The 18,935-nt window shown below is 66.1% G+C and overlaps 2 protein-coding genes across 3 annotated transcripts in view; both read left to right on the forward strand.

Annotated features, from left to right (window-relative positions):
- Window positions 1–1,240: 1,240 nt before the first annotated feature.
- On the forward strand, window positions 1,241–5,447 carry MMP9 (matrix metallopeptidase 9; the record flags this gene model as incomplete). The annotated part of the gene is made up of 13 exons (XM_084218164.1): window positions 1,241–1,381; window positions 1,585–1,823; window positions 2,156–2,304; window positions 2,511–2,639; window positions 2,723–2,896; window positions 2,971–3,144; window positions 3,262–3,435; window positions 3,580–3,735; window positions 3,824–4,103; window positions 4,225–4,364; window positions 4,474–4,624; window positions 4,724–4,827; window positions 5,111–5,447. The coding sequence occupies 13 exons, from the start codon at window positions 1,241–1,243 to the stop codon at window positions 5,218–5,220; spliced, it is 2,121 nt and encodes a 706-aa protein (XP_084074290.1). The 3' UTR covers window positions 5,221–5,447.
- Window positions 5,448–6,433: 986 nt separating this feature from the next.
- Window positions 6,434–18,935, forward strand: part of SLC12A5 (solute carrier family 12 member 5) — a 31,190-nt gene continuing 18,688 nt past the window's right edge. For both annotated transcript variants that reach the window (XM_084218198.1, XM_084218199.1), the window contains exon 1: window positions 6,434–6,621. In XM_084218198.1, coding sequence (XP_084074324.1) covers window positions 6,588–6,621 — 34 coding nt within the window. In that variant the 5' untranslated portion in view covers window positions 6,434–6,587. The remainder of the gene's footprint in view (window positions 6,622–18,935) is intronic.

Below are 18,935 nucleotides of genomic sequence, written 5' to 3' on the forward strand. Positions count from 1 at the left end.
GGTTTGGCTCAGCCAGAGCCAGGGGGATACTGGGAGGGGGCAGCTGCTGAGCCCTAGTCTGGCACTGTTGGGAGCTGGGAGGACAGACACTAACAGCAATGGGGTGAACAGGAGAATCCTCCTGATGAAGCCAGCTGAGCTTCATGGGGCTGAGCTTCCTTGGGCTCATGGGGTTTGTGAGAGTTGGGGCAGGGGATCTGCTCTGGGACCTGTGTCTCAGCAGCCTCGCTGGGCTGCACCAGTCCTCCCTCCCCCCCGCTGACGCTGCGCCTTCTTCTCTGCCATCTGTTTTCTCCTCGCTCCTCATCCCTGTTTGCTTTCCCCTTCACTGCTCTCATTCCCACAAGCGTCGGCACTTTGGGAGAAGCAGGAAAACACCATCCCATGGCAAGGTCTGTGCTGTGCTGGGTGGGAACCTGAGTCAGCAGCACCCTGCAGAGCAGGGCAGCCAGGATGGGGCACCCCTAACGTCCCAGGGCCCCAGGTGGAGCATTCTCATGCCCAGAGCTGCTCCTGGGCCAGCCCTGACGCTGGTACCAGGAAGCTCTGCCATTTGGACCTGTAGTCATGGGGTGAGGAGCCATGGGCATCTCCAGTGCTGGAAACACTCTGACCCACTGGGCTGATGCAGCTGTGGTGGGGAAGGATGTACAGTACTGGTGAGGGTGCAAGCTCTCATATCCCAGGCAGGTGGGCTCCAGATGCTGGGGCTCAGGTGGGGGCTCCACTGCTATCTGCCCCCATGCCCACCCATGTCCTTGTGGGTCTGGATCCAACACCATCAGCCCTTGGCCAGCCAAGCTCAGTGTCAGCCGGTGTGATGACACAGCTACAAGGTCTTGAGCACCTGGCTGGCCTCCAGTGATGCCTTGCTGTTCCCACAGCTACCACGGTCTTGGGGCCAGCAGGGAGCAGGGCAGTGCCTGTGCAGGGCAGCCCCAGGGCGGCCATTCAGTGCTGTGCTGTGGCCCGGTGCAGCTGCCCAGCCACTGTCCTTCCTGTCCTCGTGTGGCTGCGAAACGCAGCGTGTTTAGTAAACAAGGTGATGAAACAGTTAAGGCAGAGATGGAGTGTGCGTTTCGTCACCGTGGGAAGGGAGAAGGGAGCGTGAGTCGGCGCTGAGGGGTCTGAGGGTGACTCACTGCCCTCCCACCCCATAAATAGGAGCGGGTAGCCCGGCGGTGCCCAGAGCAGACAGCAGGGACCAGCACCGCCACATCCCTCCTGTCACCGCCGAACCATGGCACTCCTCCTGGCCCCGCTTGTCGCCGGGCTGCTGGCCGCCTCCTGCTGTGCCGCCCCTCTCCAGGGCAAGCCGCAGGCCGTTGTCACCTTCCCGGGGGACCTGATCAGCACCCTGCCGGATCTACAGCTGGCAGAGGTGAGGGGAGCGTGGCCCCGTGGTGCCCTCCTGGCACCCAGGTCCCCAAGGGGGCACCCAGGCTGACAGTGAGGGCTGCAGGGATGGCTTGAGAGCTGTCAGTCTCCTTGAGCTCAGGGAAGCACCCAGGCTGGGATGGGTGCCCGGGGCTGCTGGAGCCCCCTCCTGCCTCGCTCACCCCTCTGTCTGCCTTTCCTCCACAGCGCTACCTGCAGAGGTTCGGCTACATCACAGAGGCAGAGGATAAGATTGGTGGCATGCATGTGTCCCTGGGCAAGGCACTGCTCAAGATGCAGAAGCAGCTGGGCCTGGAGGAGACAGGAGAGCTGGATGCTGCCACACTGGAGGCCATGCGAGCCCCCCGCTGTGGTGTCCCTGACATGGGAACATTCCTTACCTTTGAGGGGGACCTCAAATGGGACCACATGGACCTGACTTACCGGTGAGTCTGCTCTGGAGATGATCCCTTGTGTCCCCAGTGTGATGGTCCCGGGAGAATAGAGAGCCTGAGGGAGCAGGAGGCTGGCAGCCTCTGCTCAGCCCTTCTCCGGGCTTGCTGCTGCCTGTACAGCTGGGTCCCAGTGCTGCCAGGGCCAAGCTGGGATGGCAGCAGCATCTGCTCCCCAATGCCCAGAAGGGCACCTGAGCCCTGGGTGAGGTCAAGGGTGGTGACTGCTATCACCTATGGAGGTGGGGGTCTGCTCCTTCCCATAACAGGGTCACTCCTGCATGAGGAGGGGATCTGGCAGCACTGACCCTCTGCCTCCCTGGCAGGGTGATAAACTATTCCCCTGACCTGGACCGTGCCGTGATCGATGACGCCTTCAGACGGGCGTTCCAAGTGTGGAGCGATGTGACCCCTCTCACCTTCACCCAGATTTACAGCGGCGAGGCAGACATCATGATCATGTTTGGCAGCCAAGGTGATGTCCTTTGGGTAGGCAGGGAGTGAGGAGGGGCCTGGTGACGCACCATGCCTGTGAGATCTTTACCCCATGTCTCCTTGGGCTGTGCCCACAGTCCCCCTGCCCCCACACATGCAGGAGGTGTGCAGGGCTTGGGTGTCTGTGTGCATGCTGGGGATGTGAGGGCTCCTCTGGCAGGTCCAGCTGACTGCTTTTCTGTGCAGAGCATGGGGACGGGTACCCTTTCGATGGCAAGGACGGGCTCCTGGCCCACGCCTTTCCCCCGGGCCAGGGCATCCAGGGTGATGCCCACTTTGACGATGATGAGTTCTGGACACTGGGAACTGGCTTAGGTAAGGGCAGGCTGTGCTGGACTGAGGGGGGGTCTGATGGTGCCAAACCTAGCTGCAGCATTGAGCTGCCCCTCTCTGAGCAGTGGTGAAGACCCGCCACGGGAATGCCAATGGAGCCGAATGCCACTTCCCCTTCATCTTCGAGGGCCACTCCTACTCCCGGTGCACCACGGAGGGGCGCAAGGATGGGCTGCCCTGGTGTGCCACCACCCCCAACTACGACCGGGATAAGAAATATGGCTTCTGCCCCAGCGAGCGTGAGTAGTGTGACCATAACCCCTGCCCAGCCCCGCGCTGCCTGGGGCCCTCCTCACCCTCCCTCACCCCACAGTCCTCTACACCAATGGTGGCAACAGCGACGGAGCCCCCTGTGTCTTCCCCTTCGTCTTCGAGGGCACCTCCTACGATGCCTGTACCACAGATGGGCGCTCCGATGGCTACCGCTGGTGTGCCACCACCTCCAGCTTCGACCAGGACAAGAAATACGGCTTCTGCCCCAACCGAGGTGCCAGCAGGGAGGGGGCATGCAGGGGAGGGGGCACATGAGGGATCTCAGCGTTGTCCTGGGTTCTGGCCTGTGCAGCTAGAGGCCAGGGACAGCCTCACTGACATTTTGCTGCAGACACGGCGGTGATCGGCGGCAACTCCCAGGGGGACCCGTGTGTCTTTCCCTTCACCTTCCTGGGACAGTCCTACAGTGCCTGCACCAGCCAGGGCCGGCAGGATGGCAAGCTCTGGTGTGCTACCACCAGCAACTACGACACCGACAAGAAGTGGGGCTTCTGCCCTGACAGAGGTACTCGCCCCTCTGCCTGTGCTCCCCTTTCTGCCTCCCAGACCCATGCCATATGTCACACTTCTTGTGGGGACCCCAGTCTCTGGATGGTGTGTCCTGCCCTGTTGTGGCCTACAAGGCACTTAGGTGAGTGCTTTCTCCCAGGTTACAGCATCTTCCTGGTGGCTGCCCATGAGTTTGGACACTCACTGGGTCTGGACCACTCCAGTGTGCGTGAGGCCCTGATGTACCCTATGTACAGTTACATCCAGGACTTCCAGCTGCACCCTGATGATGTCCAGGGCATCCAGTACCTCTACGGTGAGCAGCTGCACTGCAGCTGGGTGCATTGGGTGTCCTGCAGCACCAAGCTGATTCCAGCCTCATGCCCTCCCCTGTATTCACTCAGGTCGTGGCTCTGACCCTAAGCCTACTGCACCTGCACCTGCTCCCACTGAGGAGCCCCAGCCCCTGCCCACGGAGGAGACCCAGCCCCTGCCCACGGAGCAGAGCCAGCCCCTGCCCACAGAGGCTGGCAGCACCTCCACCACTGAGGAGGAGGAGGAGGAGGAGACTCCAGAGCCCACAGTTGGGCCCATTCCTGTGGACCCCAGCCGGGATGCCTGCATGGAGAGGAACTTTGATGCTATCACAGAGATCAATGGGGAGCTGTACTTCTTCAAGGATGGGTGAGTGGCAGCATCTGGCACCTCCTGCCCTGGTGAGGTGGGATGTGGGGAAACACAGGGATGTGGGAGACATAGGCTGTGGCAGACTGAGGTGATCAGGACAGCTCATCTTCCCCACCAGGAAATACTGGACCTACTCATCCTTCTGGAAATCGGGCGTCCAGGGTGCCTTCTCTGTTGCTGATACCTGGCCTGGCCTCCCAGACACCATCGATGCTGTTTTCCAGGATTTGCTCACCAAGAGGGTCTTCTTCTTTGCTGGTGAGCTCTGCCCCCACCGCCCTCGGCCCAGTCCCACGGGCAGTGGGAGGAGCCCGGTGAAGCCTGGGAGCTCAGGGCTGTCTGACACCCCCACTATCTCTCACTGCAGGTCGGCAGTTCTGGGTGTTTTCTGGGAAGAGTGCGCTGGGCCCCCGGGGGATCGAGAAGTTGGGTATAGGGAAGGAAGCCGGCCGCCTCTCGGGGGCCCTGCAGCGGGGCCGCGGCAAAGTGCTGCTCTTCAGTGGGGAGAGCTACTGGAGGTGAGCAGGGCTGGAGAGCAGCAGCGCCTGCCTGAGCCCTGGCGAGGGACTGGGAGGGGGGTTCCCAGCAGCCCTGAGCACGGCTCTGCTCTCCCACAGGCTGGATGTGAAGGTTCAGAGGGTGGACAAGGGCTATCCTCGTGCCACCGACGATGTCTTCACCGGCGTTCCCCTTGATGCACGCAATGTGTTCCTCTACCAAGGTGAGTGGGACCTGGCAGGTGGGTGCTGTGTGTTCAGGCCCTGGCTACCTGAGCCTCTCTTGGCATTGCTCTGATTCCTGCTCGAGATGCTCGGGTGTGTGGGGAATGGCCCTGGAACAGGGCATGCCATCAGCCCTGGTGGGTCCTTGTGGTGGAGCTGGAAGGGTGCCAGCAAGGTGCAGGGTGTCATGTGCTTGTGCTGCTTGGGCAGCCACGAGGATGGATCTTTGTATGACCAAACTCCTGCTGACTCTCCATTCCCCCCATCCCCCTCCTTGCCCAGGCAAGTACCACTTCTGCCGGGGCAGCTTCTACTGGAGGATGACACCGCGCTACCAGGTGGACAGGGTGGGCTACGTCAAGTATGACATCCTGCAGTGTCCCCAGAACTGAAGGCCTGACCAGCCACCAGCTCTGCCAGTGCTGCTCCCTGCCCACTGCTCCTGACCTGCGAGCTCCTGTCTCATGGGCTGACCCCTGGGAGCCTTGTGGCTGTGGGTAGCCCCAGATGAGATCACCATCTTCCTGGAAGAAAGGGGCAGGGGGTCCTTACCTCCTGGGAGCTGCCCAGCCTGGAAAGCCCCAGCTGGGGAGAAGGACTCTTGCCACAGCTGGCATTGTGCCACCCCTGCCAGTGCCAGCTCCACTGCACAGAGGTGTTTGTCTGGTGCAAACCGCACATGGATTCAAGACAAATTTGTCTTTTTCCTGAGCCAGCAATGCCAGGTCAGGCTGAGCCCCAGTGGGAGCTGGCGCCCGGGGTCACACCAGGGTTGGACACAGAGTTTTGCCTGCTCCTGCCCACTGCCCACTACCCCCTCTGCCATTGCCTGCCCATTTGTAATAAAGACAATTCTTTGGACACAGCCTCGAGCGCTCTATCAGCTGTTGGGACCATGGTTTGGACAACTCCCATGTGCTGGGAGCATCATCCTCCCCCAGCCCCGGGGGTGCCAGCACCAGTGGGCATGGAGGCACTGTCGGGGGGCTGTCACCAAATCCCCCTTTGCAAAGGACTCTGGATCCCGCAGGGACACTGGGTCCAACGGGGAATGATGTGGAACATTGTCCACCACCAGCCCTACGCCAGGGGCGGCACCCCCGCACCGACTGGCCGAACCTCCCAAACCCTGGCTCCGCATAATCCTCCACCCATTGCCCTCCCCTGCGCTCCACCTTTGCACCGAGATGAGGAGCGGGCGGTTGTCGCCGCGTGTGGCCGGCACTCAGCGTGTGACCGAAGTCCCCAGTGCAGCTGAGACCCCGCCGCGGGCTGGCCCCGTAGATTCCCCCGGCCCCGGTCTGTCCCTGCGTGGCCGCAGAGCGCGGCAGCACGGCCAGGGCCGGGATCGTGCCCGAGGGTGCCCGGGTCCGCGGCAGGGTGGGGCAGCCGCAACTCCGGGGCTGTAATTAGCTGTAATTAGCGGCCGCCGCTCCGGACAGGGCGGGGGCAGAGCGCGGCTCTCTCCCGTCCCGTTGGGGCACGGTCCCAGCACCCCCAGTTCGGCTGCGGCTGTGGGACCGACCGGGCGTGGCGGAGCGGTCCGGTCCCGTCCAGTCGGGGCCGAATGGGGCCGAACTGAGCGGGACCGAGGCGACCGGAGCGGGGCCGAGCCGATCCGCTCGGACTGGAGCCAGCCCTGCGGCCGCGGGGGCGGCGCGGCGGGCGGTGCCGCGGGCACTAGGACCCCGGTCAGCGCCCGGCGGGGCCGCGCTCAGCGACCGCCGGGGCCGGAGCCACTTGTGGCGACGACGGGGCCATGAGCGGGCGGTTCACCGTCACCGGCGGCGGGGGTGAGCGCCGGGGGCAAGGGGGGCCCGGGGAGGCTCCGGAGGCGGGACACGGTCCGCGACGAGGATCCGCGGGGCAGGACAGGCTCTGCGGGGAGGGTCCGCGAGGAGGGTTTGCGGGGAGGGCCGGGCCGTCGGGACACCGGGGGGGGCGCGGAGCTGCGGTCGGTCTGGCCCCTCGGAGGCAGTGCAGACCCCCGGAGTAAGGGATGGCACGGAGCTGCGGGATCCGGGAGATGGGAGGTGCAGAGCAGGGAGTGGGGCTCAGCCGCCCTCCCGGGCAGGACCCCTCGTCTCGGACTCTTCCCCGCGGCCACCTCCGTTCCTCAGGGAGCTCCCGTGTTCCCTCCCCATACCGAGGGCTGTTGGAGCGAGGCCCTGGTGCTGCCGGACCGGCGGCGGGATGGAGCGGGATTACAGCTGTGGGTCGGCTGTGGGGGCGAGGTCACATGCTGCTCCCCAGGGAGCCATGGTGGAGGGTGCCTGCTCCCAGCCGGGAGAGGGCAAGCTGTGTCCAGCCCTCAGATGCAGCAGTGCCCACCGGGCTGCCACGGACACAGGCACTGGAGCCGGCAGCCATCGCCCCGTGGCGCCCAGGGGACGCGGCGGTGGGGCTTTGCTGTCACCGGAGCCGTATCGATCCCAGAAAACCGGCCGACAGCAGCACCGGAGCTGTGCTGCCGGAGCTGTGACCTTGCACCCTCAGCGAAGGGCGCGGGTGGGAGGCGCGAGCAGCCGGACGGACACCACGGCACCCGGGCTGGGCTGTGCCTCTGTCAGTGGGCTCTGGCCTTTGGGGCCCTGTCTAGGATCACACTGTCGTGGGTGATGTAGGGCTGTGTCCAGTGGCAAGGGGATGCAGGGCCACTTGTCACTTTATGGCAGCTGGGCCAGCTGGGCCCGGCCTGTGGGCTGTGTTGGGGTGGAGCGGACTATGATGAGCCAGGGCTGAATTCTGAGGCCCTCCAGGAGCAGCTCCTCAGTTTGGCAGCCAGTCTGCTGGTGGGGGGCTGCCGGGAGCGGGGCTGGCCATGCCGAGTGGCCGTGGTGGGAGCAAGGGACACATCCTTCTGGCTGAGCTGTGACCTTGTGCCCTCCCAGAGGACAGCCAGTGGCTGGTCCTGCTGGAGGTGCCCTGTTTTGTGGGATGGTCACGCTGTGGCAGGGTGGCTACTTAGGGCTTGGCAGCGTTCAGGAATTCCTCACATCCCACATTTCTCCACAGCGCTGGGACCATGGATGCTGCCTCCCAGGGGATTGATGGGAGGGGGTGCATGGGGCCGGCAGCTGCAGGACTGGCAGGGGCTGTGGATGGCAGGCGGGAGCTCTGGACAGCAGTGATCCGGGAGGGACTCGGCCCTGGCCTTGCCTGACCCCATGTCAGTATCACGCGTGGAGGACAGAGAGACGGAGATCCCGGGGACTTCGGGGCGGTGCGGGAGCGAAGGCTGCAGCCAGCCATGCTACCAGTGCCGGGGCGCTGCGGGGACCCCCCGGCCAGCTGGAGGGCCCCTGCTCCTCCGTGAGCTGGCGCCGTGCTCGGGGCGTCTTGTGGCTCCTGAGGCCGCCCTTTGGGAAGGCCCTGCCCGGGAGCGGCCCCAGGCGGGTGGTGCTGAGGAGGGATCTCAGCCCCCGGAGAGGGGCGGCGGCGGAAAGGGACCGCCCGGTGCCGGGCGGGGCAGGGTACGGACAAGGCGCCGCCGCGGGGGCCTCGGGGTCGGGTGCAGGTCCGTGCAGGAGTACGGCCCGATCCAGGGCTGGCCCGGGAAATGGGATCCGTGCGGGCGGCGGCGGGGGCGGGCAGGGCTGCGCGGGGTCTTGGCGAGGTCTGTGCGGGTCCGTGCGGGCGGCGGCGGGGGCGGACCGGGCTGCGCGGGGCCGCGGCGCCGCCAGGGGGCGATAACGGGACGGGACGGCTCCGGTGGGGGCGTGTCCCTCCCGGCCCCGCCCCCGCGGCCCCGCCCCGCCCCCGGGACTCGCCGGTGCCGCCGTCCCGCGGGGACCCGGTCCCACCGCCAGCGCAGCGCGGGCAGGACTCCGCGACACCGGGGTCGATGTGTTTCACCTGGGACCCACCGTGGGGCTGGGACTCCCCCGCGGGCTGCACGTGGGGCCGCTGCCCCGGTGCCCGGTGCGCTGCCCGTGGGGCAGTCGCCCTGGCCCGAGAGGGCACCGGAGCATCCCCACCGCGCAGCTCCTCCGTGTCCCGAGCGGTCGGGCTCGGCGGCAGTAGCCATGGCAACCAACCAGTTAAGGAGCCTCTCGTTGCCATGGAAACCGGTCCCGGTGTCACCCTTGCCGTGGCTCTCGGTGCTGAGGGTGTTCAGCAGCTCTCTCGCCCCCCCTGGGGTCACGGGGCTGTGTGCCATAAGCCTTGGACGAGGCTCTGTGTGGCCCCAGGTGGGAGGTGAGGCCCTGAGGGGGCCTGGGTAGAGCAGGGACCCCACCAGCCCTGGCTGCACCCCCTGCAGGGCCCCTGCCGAGAGGGGCCAGGACACAAGGGAGGGGACAGGGGCATTTGGGGCACCATGCACAGAGGGGTACACGTGGGTAACTGGGGCTGCTAAGGAGGCTCCCCCAGCCCCGTCGCTGTCACTCGGGTCAGGTTTGTGGCAGATGATATGGGGGGTGTGGGATGCTGCCGGGGGGCTGGAGCAGCTGAAGCCCCACGAGTACCTTCCCAAGGAGTCTCCATGCCACTGAACACACCACAGGTGTTTCAGTGGAGCACCAAGAGTGGAGGTCCTTGCACAGGCTGTGGGGCTGAGTGAGGGGTGCCGTGTGGGACACAGGACACTTCAATGCCTCATCAGCTGATCCTGCACCCAAACCCTTCTGGCAGCGACTGGCAAGTGGCCGTGCAGCTGCTCCTCGGCCATCACTGGGCCCTCTGGCCCTGGCTCAGCAGTGGCTGCCTGGAATCTCCAGGGCACTGCAACTGGCTGCCTGGGGGCTCCTCAGCTGCGTTGCCAGGAGCAGGGCCTGGTGAGAGGAGGCTGCTTCTGCTGCTGATCCCTTTGCCAGGCTGCCCGGCCGCCCACTGCCGTGGCCCTGCTGCTGGCAAGACATCTGGGCAAGGGCAGCTGGGGACGCTGCGCCAGCTGCGCGCTGCGCTGGGCTCGCGTGACGCAGGAGCTCACAGCCCTGCCCCACGGCCTCTGCCAGCCCTGCCCCACTGCTGCCCCTCTGCTCTCAGCCTCAGGCAGCTGCAGTGCCTCCCGTGGCTCCCCACCCTGCCCCACGGGACACTGCACCTCCCTCCGTGTCCTGTCCTGCTGCTGCAGCTCGTGTCAAGTCCCAGCTGCTGCCCGTGTCAGCTCTGGGCTCTGCTTTTGCCCCATGCTGGTGGCAGGGCCCTGACCTGTCGGGATGGAGATGAACAAGAGCACTCCATCCTGCCTAGGTGCTGCAGGACGTGTTGCCCTGGGCTCTTGGGGCTGTCAGGACAGCGTGGTGTGGGCACATTGTGATGCCAACCCGCTGCTACGATATTTGGCTGGCATCACTGCCCTTCTGCCTTGCTGCACCTCCATCGTCTTGGGGTCTCTCCTGCCCCAGCTCTTCTTTTCCCTGGGAGCTGCTTGTCCTTGTGCCTCAAGCCCTCAGTGTGGGGTGTCCCATCCTGGTGGGATGCGGATGGGCAGGCCGTTGACAGTGCCCAGGGATCGCAGCAGGCAGTGCAATGTGCTGACCAGCATCTCCACAGCACAGCCGCCCTCCCTGCCTGTGTGGCACACTGCCAGGCTGCCCGCTCCCTGCCCTCAGGAGGTTTCCCAGTGACTCCAGCACGTGTCTCACTCCTGGGAGGTTTGACCGCTGCTGGTAATAGGACAGGCAAGGGCTGTGTGGCCAGCAGCCAGGATTCCTGCCCTGGGAATGTCTGTGAGAATGATTCCCCCCACCCAGGCTCTGTGCAGAGGGGTCTGGGACATTCTCGGGAGTCTCTGCAGGGGTACAGGACCCTTTGCAGGGATGCTTCTTGGCTTGGCTGCTCTCCGTCGTCATTCCTGGGCAGCCTCTTGTAGTTAAGTGGGGCACTGATGCTCTGCCTGGCCTGGTGCCAGGATCCTGCCTGCTGCTCCGACTCAGGGGCCACTTGCAGTTGATCCCCCACTCCATGGCCAGGGAAAAGCGTTGGTTTTCCTCTTTCCCCATGTCCTCGTGCTGCCTGCAGCACGACTGCGAGCAATACAAGGGCATGGATGATGCCCAAACTGCGCCAGACCTCTCTCTTTTCGACACACTGCACCACATACCCCAGTCAGGGGCATTTTGGCCAGGGTTAACGCCAGTGCTCTGCTGGGGGATCAAGCCCTCTCAGTCTCCTCTGCCTCAGAGACGCTCTCAGTTGCCCCCACATGCTGGTGGGACCCTGCGCACAGGATAAGCCAATGCACTCTTGATAGCGTAGCCCCCTGTGCTGCCGTCAAATCCCAACCCCTGAAATGGAGCCATAATCCAGGGATTAGGGGATTAGTGGTCTTTCACGTGCTCCCTCCCCCGCATCTGTTTTAGTAGGAAAATCCCTCTTGTGCCGAGCCCACGCGCTGTGGCCTCCTGCAAAAAAACACCCTCTGGTGCTTGGCACTCACCATGGCTGGCTGGACCCTGGCCTGCTGCCCTTCTGGCCCGCCACAGCCCCCTTGGGGGGGTGGGGGTGCCCTCTGACCCCCCAGGCCAACATGGGACAGTGTTTTTGTCCACTATATCCTGTCTGCAGCAACTTCCTTCCAGTCCCAACCCTTGGGAGTGGGCCAGTCCCTTGCTCCAGTGCTGGCTACTGCTCAGGGCTGAGCGGTGCAGGTGTGAGGGGTTGGTGCTGCTGCAGCTGGATGGGGGCAGCCCCATGTGGTGACTGCCACAGAGTCCTGGGTGGGGGCTGCCCACCCTGAGTGGCCCACCCTGAACTGCCCATCCTCCCTGCAGCCCTCCTGTGCCACTTGCCATGGAGTTCCCCGGGTCTGTGCTGCTGCAGCTCCCCAGGGATGCCAGGTCCTGGCTGCAGCCGTAGGGCAGGGATCAGTGCTGCCTGCTGGGCTGGGGTGAGGGGTCTGAGCATCTCTCCTGGCCGCGAGGTCAGGCCGGGGAGCATCCGCGCTGCGGAGCAGCTGGCTCCGCACCAGGAGAAAGTAAACAATTAATTACAGCCGTCAAGAAGTAACGGAGGCCAGCGGGCTGTCATGATCTCAGCCTGTGCTGGAGGAGATGCCGGGAGCTGCAGCCAGCTCCGGTTGGGGGATCCTCCCGGATTAAGTCCATAAGAGAACAGGGGGCTTCAGGCAGCCTTGCAGGGTCCCTCTACAGCCCCAGCTCAAGAGTGGCCTGTGCCCCTGGTCCTGTGGGTGACAGCTGGAAGAGCTGGGGCCTCCACAGACGGCACAGGGCCTGGGGATTCTGGCCCCATTGCAACCCTTCTCCAGGTCTGAGAAGGTTGCTATGGGTGTGATCTCAGACCCCTGGTCACCTGGGGAGGTGATATCAAGCCTGCTCCCCTCTGCAGGCAATGTTTCCTGCGCTGCAGGTCAGCTGGGCAGAGCAGGGCCAATCACCTCTGCTGTCCCGCCAGCCCCACTGTGGGATGGTCTGGACGCCCCCCCTTCCCCGTGTGCCCTGGGTCGTTCTGCTACTGGGGCGGGGGTCTCCATCCTCGGCCGAGGCCCTGATGCCTGCAGAGGGGTCCCCTGCATGACGGGGTGCTACCCAACCAGGAGCCCCCCCCCCCCGGTAGCCGCCCGTCACGGGGCAGGGGCCTCGCAGACAGGGGCTGCCGTGATCCCGGGCCTCGGCCGCCTCTGATGTGTCGGTCCCGCAGTCACAGGTTCTGCCCCTCTGTGCACCCCGAGTGTGTTCCAGGTCCCGAGGCTGCGCCGGGGTCCAGGGCGGGAGCTGGTGTGGGGTGCGGGGGCTGGCGGCGGATGCGGGGCCGGTGCGAGGGCCGGTGCGGAGTGCGGGGGCTGGAGGCGGGGTTCGGGGCCGGGGCGGGTGCAGGGTCGGTGCGGTTGCGGGGCCGTCCCGTCCCGTCCCGCCCGCACCAGCCGGGCCCGCAGCGCTGCCCTAGTTCCCCCCCACGCCTGGCGCAGCCGGGAGGCGGCCCCGCTCTGCTCGCTCGTCTTTGTGCCCCCCCGCGCCGCCGCGCACCCCCCTCCCCGCCGCGGCGGGGGCAATGCCTCCCGCATACGTGATGAAGCGGGCGGCCGGGCTGGGCTCCGCCGGCAGCAGCCGTGAGCCGTGAGCCCGGGCGCCTCCGCACTGCAGCCCCCTCCCACCGGCGCGGGGGGCGGCGCGGGGACGCGGCTGCTGCGGAGCGAGAGCTCCAGCTCCGGCGGCAGCGAGCGGCCGCGGCACCGGCGCCATGCTGAACAACCTGACCGACTGCGAGGACGGCGACGGCGGCGCCAGCCAAGGTGAGGCACCGGCATCGGCACCGACGAGCGGGACAGCGGAACGGCCCGGGGCGTCCGCCCCCGCCGGGCCGGGGGCCGGCGCCGGCGCGGGGCAGAAGCGGCGCGGGGCCGGGGGCAGCGGGGGCTGAGGGTGCCGTGCCGCGGGGCAAGCGGGAGGCACCGGCACCGACACCGGCCGCGACGGCGGCTCTCGGCCGGCGGCCCCGCGGGGCTGCGGCGGGCGGTGCGGGGATGCTCCCGCTCCCGGCGCCTCCGCGCAGCCCCGGCCGCACTCCCGCCGCTGCGGCAGCCCCGAGAAGCGGCGGTGCGGCCGAGCGGTGCGGGGCTCACCGAGGAGCCTCCTCCCGGGCGGGGGCTGCTTGCTGTGCTCCGAGCGACCCTGTGGGGCTGGCCCCGCCGGTTCCCGGACACCCCCCGCCAGTCGCCGCACCAGTACCGCTCCCGCCCGCCCGGGATCCCCGCAAGGGTCCCCGCATCTAACTGCCAGCCCCCCACCCCTGCCTCCCGCATCTTCGCTGCAGCCCCCCAGCCCTCCCTGCTGCCGTCCCCCACCTCCGGCTGCCGCCCCCCCATCTCTCCATATCGCCTCTCTCACCCCCGCTGCCCTCCCCCCCATTCCTCTCCTCTGCCGCCCCCCATCTCCGGCAGCCGCCCCCCGCTCTCTTCTCCGCTCCCGCCCCCCACTCCCTGCCACCCCCCCCCAAACCCCCGGGGCCGTCGCCGCTGTCCGCGGTGCTGAAGTGGCCGCCCGGGCCCTGCACCGCGGCCACGGGAGCCGTTCGTCCCGGGGCCGAGCCCAGGCGAGCGGAAGCGAGCCCGGCTGAGCCGAAGTGAGCCCTGTCGTGCCGAGTCGAGCCGGTCCGGTGCAGCGTGGCGCGCCGCGCTGTGCCCCGTCCCGCTGCAGCCCTGGTGCAGGGCCGTTGTCCTCCGCCGGCGAGGGGCCGCTCGGCCCCGCAGCAGCCCCGTCACTGCTGGCGCTTCGGCCTCAGCCCCTCCCGGCTCTACCGAGCTATGTGAGGGTCTCCGTTCCTCTCGGGGCCACGTCCAGCACCAGGCAGCACAGGCCCTGTTCTTGTGGGTGTTCCTGCCGGGCGCAGGGGTGGGCTGCAGCCAGGGGGATGCAGTGTGTGCACAGGAGGACTTGCACTGCCCCTTTGACCCTCCCAGACAACGTCAAGTCCCCTCTCCAGGTTCCCTCGTGGGGTCTGCCAAAGCCCCAGCCGGGAGCGCATGACTGGCTGTGGCAGTGGTTGTGGGGGTCCCGGCTGTCCACAGTGGGGCTCTGGGCATAGCCACAGACAGGCTCTGTGTATTCCTCTGCCCTGCCGACCCCAGTCTGTTTATTTGCTTGTTTATTTGCGGCTCCGCTCAAGGTCAGGGCTGGTAGGAGACTTTTAGGGGCACCTTGCTGGGCTGGGATTGTCGCACTGGCCCCCAGCCGTGCCCTTTGCCGGGCACTTGCCCTCCCCTTGCCCTCTGCAGCACCAGGACTCTCCCACTCCCTGATTTCCATCACGGCAGTGCCAGCGGCGTGGCAGCAGGCGGTGCAGCCATGCTGGGGTCTGGCAGGAAGGCTGGACACGGTGCCACTACAGATGGACCAGGCAGACTGTCCCTGGAGCTGAGCCTGCCGAGATGCTGCCCTGTGGGACAGCGTGTGAAGGGCTGGAGGAAGCAGGGGACTTGGGGGAGCAGGGATTGTCTGTAGGAAGGGGCTCAGCAGAGCTCCCACACCTGTGACAATGGTGGCTGCGGTGGGGGGGTGGGTTTTCACCCCCATGCCAAGGGTCAGCTGAACTCCCATTGTGAGGTGTGTCTGCAGGGACCATGGAAAACCTGTCGGGTAGCAAAGCTGTTGAATGCCTGTGGGCCCCCTCCACATGTCCTGGCTGCTCCAGTTCTGGCTGTCCAGCAACTTGCCAAGCCCAGCGCGACCACTGAAGCCCTGGGTGCCACTTAGGCCTTATTTGTCAGAAAGGTCAGCAGTGTCCCCACTCAGGTCATGCTCTGGACAGCATGCGTGAGCTGCAAGACAGTGGCTGGAAGGGCTCCAGCCCCAGCAACCCAACAAGGGCTGGACCCTCTGGGGAGATGGTGGGAGCGGGGAGCAGGCAGGGCTGCTGCCTGCAGTGTCCGGGCTGGCACCTTGCGCTGCTCTGGTTGGGGTGTTGGGATGTCAGCCGCAGCCCCACTGCAGGGTGCCATGCTGACATCCAGCCCAGTGGCACTGAAATGCCTGGGGAGCCCAGATCCAGGACCAGGAGCTTTGCTGGAACTTGTGTCCACAGCCATTTCCAAGACAGGGTTTGGACTGTCGGAGAATCTGGGAAGCTGTTTAAATGCAGCCAGCCAAAACGCCTGTGCTGGAAATCCTGCGCTGCAGGGCCGGCTGATCAAAGGGAGGATAATCCTGGGTTTAGGAAGGAAGAGGATAGGTCTGAAGTGGCAGTTGGTCCAATTTGGGTCAGGCTGTGAAGGAATCCAGCCCAAAAGGCCACTGGGTGTGCTTGCTGGCTGGAGGGGGAAAATGCAGCCCTGGTATGGGGGGAGGGCTACTCCACCATCCTACCCCTGACCCCCAGCCCTGCTCCCCTGACACGCTGCAGCTGGAGGGGCTCTGCTGTGACGCTGCCAGCACGAGCCAGCACTGCTCTGATCATCAGTGGTCTCTGCCTCAGTGGGGCTGCAAGGGCTGTGTGGCCTCTCCAAGGGTCTCCCTCCCCAGAGCAGCTGTCAGACACTCCTGTGCAGGGTAGAAGGAAGCCGGGTGGGCACAGAGATGCCACTTCCATAAGAATACCTCGGCCATCCCCATCTGCCTTAGCGCCCCAGGCCAACAGCCCAGGGCCAGGCAGTGTGTGTACAGCCAAGTCCCCTTGATAGCCGGAGGTGACAGAACAGCAGCGTGGCCTCCCTGGCCAGCAGCTCCTGCAAAACGGCAGCAGCTGGGGACATCAGCCAGGGCCACGTGCTCGCCCATGTGCTCGCCGGCCTGCTGGGGTCACCCTGGGGTGCCCCTTGCTGCAGGCAGAGCCCCGGGAGTCCAGGTGTCCTGTGGCAAAAGTCAAGGCGTCCTGTGTACCTCCAGGGGACCCCCAGGGCATCCCTAGTGCCATGAGCAGCCATCGCACTGCTGCTGCCCCTGGGGCTGCGGGGATCGGGGCGGGGGTGGCGCAGGGGATTCCGGAGCCATCAGCAGCCCTGTGCAGGAGCGCAGACGGAGGCGCGGAGGGCTCTGAGGTCGGGGCTGTTCCTGCCACGGCCCCCCTCACCCACTGCACCTCCCGGCAGTGCCGCAGCCCCAGTGCCCGATGTCCCTGGCTGGGGCTCACTGTGCTCTGGATGCTGCGGAGGGCACGGGCGGGCCGTGGTCGGGTAGCAACCTTGGCAGCAGCTGTGGTTAATTAGCCCGGGGGGGTGGCTGCTGGGGCTACCCCAGCCAGTGCTCAGTGCCCTGCGCCGTGTAAAGCGATTAGGAAGGATTTGGGATAAGGGACATGACGCTTCCCAACCCAATTTAGGGCTAAGTAAAAAGCTATTAGAAGATCAAATTGTGGTTGGTGCTGCTGCCTGAGCCCTGCCTTGGGGGGCTCCGAGGGTGCCGTGACGGTCCTTTGGCGCTGCTGCGTTTGCTCCGGGCTGCCCCGGGCAGACAGGTTGGTGGAAGCCCTGCTGAGAGTGGGGCTGCGCGGTGCCCACGGCGGGGCTGCGGGTTCCTGCCAGCGATCCCGCTGCCAGCCCTTCCAGCCGCCGCAGCAAATTAAAAGGCCGATTCGTGTTGAGTGATCCCTGGGGAGGGGGGCGGCTGAGCGCCGGGATCGAAGCCTGGCACGGCACGGCTCGGCTCTGCTCAGCTCACGCTGTCTCTCCCGGCTCGACTGCTGGCCTTGGGGCTGCTAGCCCAGTCCAGCGCTCCGGCCCGGCGCTGCTCTGTCCTGGCTGCGCTGGCGGAGCGGGGCAGGGGCAGCCCTGTGGGCGTTGCTGGCACTGGCAGTGTCCCACGTGTCCCCAGGGCCGGGAGGCAGCACCCCATTTGTGTCGCCGGGCAGGGCTGGCCGTGGCAGTGGCAGGTGAGAGACGGGGGCATTGCTCCTGCCTGCCCTGGCTGCCCCTGACTTCAGACCACGGGTCTGAGGCAGCTACCGGGGAGAGGCTGCACCAGCCCCGCTGCGGCAAAATGGTCTCCGTCAGGAGCAGGAGCGGGAGCGCTTTGTCACCTGGGACCCTGCGCCCTGGTGCTTAACTCCTTCCAGTCTGTGGGGCTGCAGCGACGTGGGAGACTGAGAGTCTCCCCGAGACGTGCTGCATCCTCACGCTTACCAGCCCGGGGCCTCACCCAGTGCTGGTCCTCGCAGCAGCATCACCAAGCGAGGGGCTCCTGCCCACGGGCCATCCCCGGCAGCCTGGGTGATGTCAGCACGGGCCGTGGCCCCGGCGTGAGCTGGGGGTGGAGGGACTGCGAGCTGTGGGTACAGTTGTGGTGCCACGGGTTGGAGCACGGGCACCCCAGGGTGCTGCTGGCGCCTGTCGTGTGGAGCCGAGCAGGGCAGTTCCGTGGGGTCGGGGCGCGCTGGGGCCGGGGGTCCGGCCGCACCCTCCATCGGCCGCCGGTGGGCCGGGGCGCGGGTGCCATGTGGGGCCAGCGTCCGGCTGCCTGCGCCGTTACATAAGAGCGGGAGCCGAGGCGGCCGTGGCTCGCCGTTGCCATGGAAACCTGCACGGTGATGTCGTCGGCTGGGTACCAGGCGGTGAGGCGAGGCCCCCGCGGGCTCGGTTCTCCCGGAGGGGTCCCAGAGCCTTGCCACGTTTTGAGCACGTCTCCCTGCCAAGCTGTCCGTGTCCCCCGGTGCCACCCAGCCCCAAGGGGGAGGTGAGCTCGAGCCACCCCTGCTCCTGCACCCTTCTGTCACCTCACTGGGGATGGCCACAGCATCAGCCTGGAGGGTGTCCTGTCAGCATGGTGGGCATTTCACATCAGTGTGGTCCCCAGAGCTGGTGCAGGTGGGCAAGAGCCGTGGTGAGTGGGTGGCTGCCAACCCACACAATTGCAGTTACCTAATGACAGCAGGGTTCAGTGGGGCTTTAGACCAAACACAGCAAGGAGGGCATGAGGTTCATGATGAGACCCATTGTGGGAGACACAGGGCAGGCACATGGCAGTGGTGCAACCTGGGTTGCTGGGTGTGTGTCCAAGGGGACTCTGGAGAGAACCCTGTGGGCCAGGGTGTCCCAGTGGCACTGCCATGGCCACTCCTGCACAGGAGGAGCCTGTGGGCTGTGCCTCGGTGTTTGTCTGTGCCTTTGGGGACGCTGCTGCCCTGCTCCCCATGCTGGGGGAGCCCAGGGATGGTGGGAGTTGGGGGCCAGCCCGCAGGTCCCTGTCACCTGTAGCATTTGAGGCTTCACCTCCTGGTCAGCCAGGAGCACCGTGTCTGCCAGGGAATTGCAGATGGTGAATCACTGCTGCACGCGGGCTTCCAGGATCCCAAATATGAGTCAACTGGCAGGAGAATGGCGGTCTCCAAAGGACCAGGATGCTCCAAACGGTCGCAGGCTTTGTCTTGTGGCTGCCACTGTGAGTGGGTGACTACACTGCTAGGGCACCATCCGTCTGCCCCGGGCCACTCATGGGCTCCATGCTGAAGGATGGTGGAGGGGGCAGTTCTGTCCCTGGTCCCAAAGTGTGGAGCTGGTCTGTGACCCTGCCCGTGTGGGCAACCTGCCCAGCAGTGCGGTGGCCAATGGCAGTGTGACTGCTCTGGCTGCAGGGCTGTGGTGGTGGGATGGGTGTGTGGCAGGGAACATCTCTCGCCCCACTGAGGGCTGGGGCTAGCCTAGCTGCCCAGGTTTCCCCATGCCATGGGTGTCTCCTCAGCTGCTCTGCCCAGGACTGTGTCCTTTGGCTCCTGGCCC

This window comes from Fringilla coelebs, assembly GCF_963513975.1.
Source record: "Fringilla coelebs genome assembly, chromosome: 18".
In the NCBI taxonomy this organism is placed as follows: domain Eukaryota; kingdom Metazoa; phylum Chordata; class Aves; order Passeriformes; family Fringillidae; genus Fringilla; species Fringilla coelebs.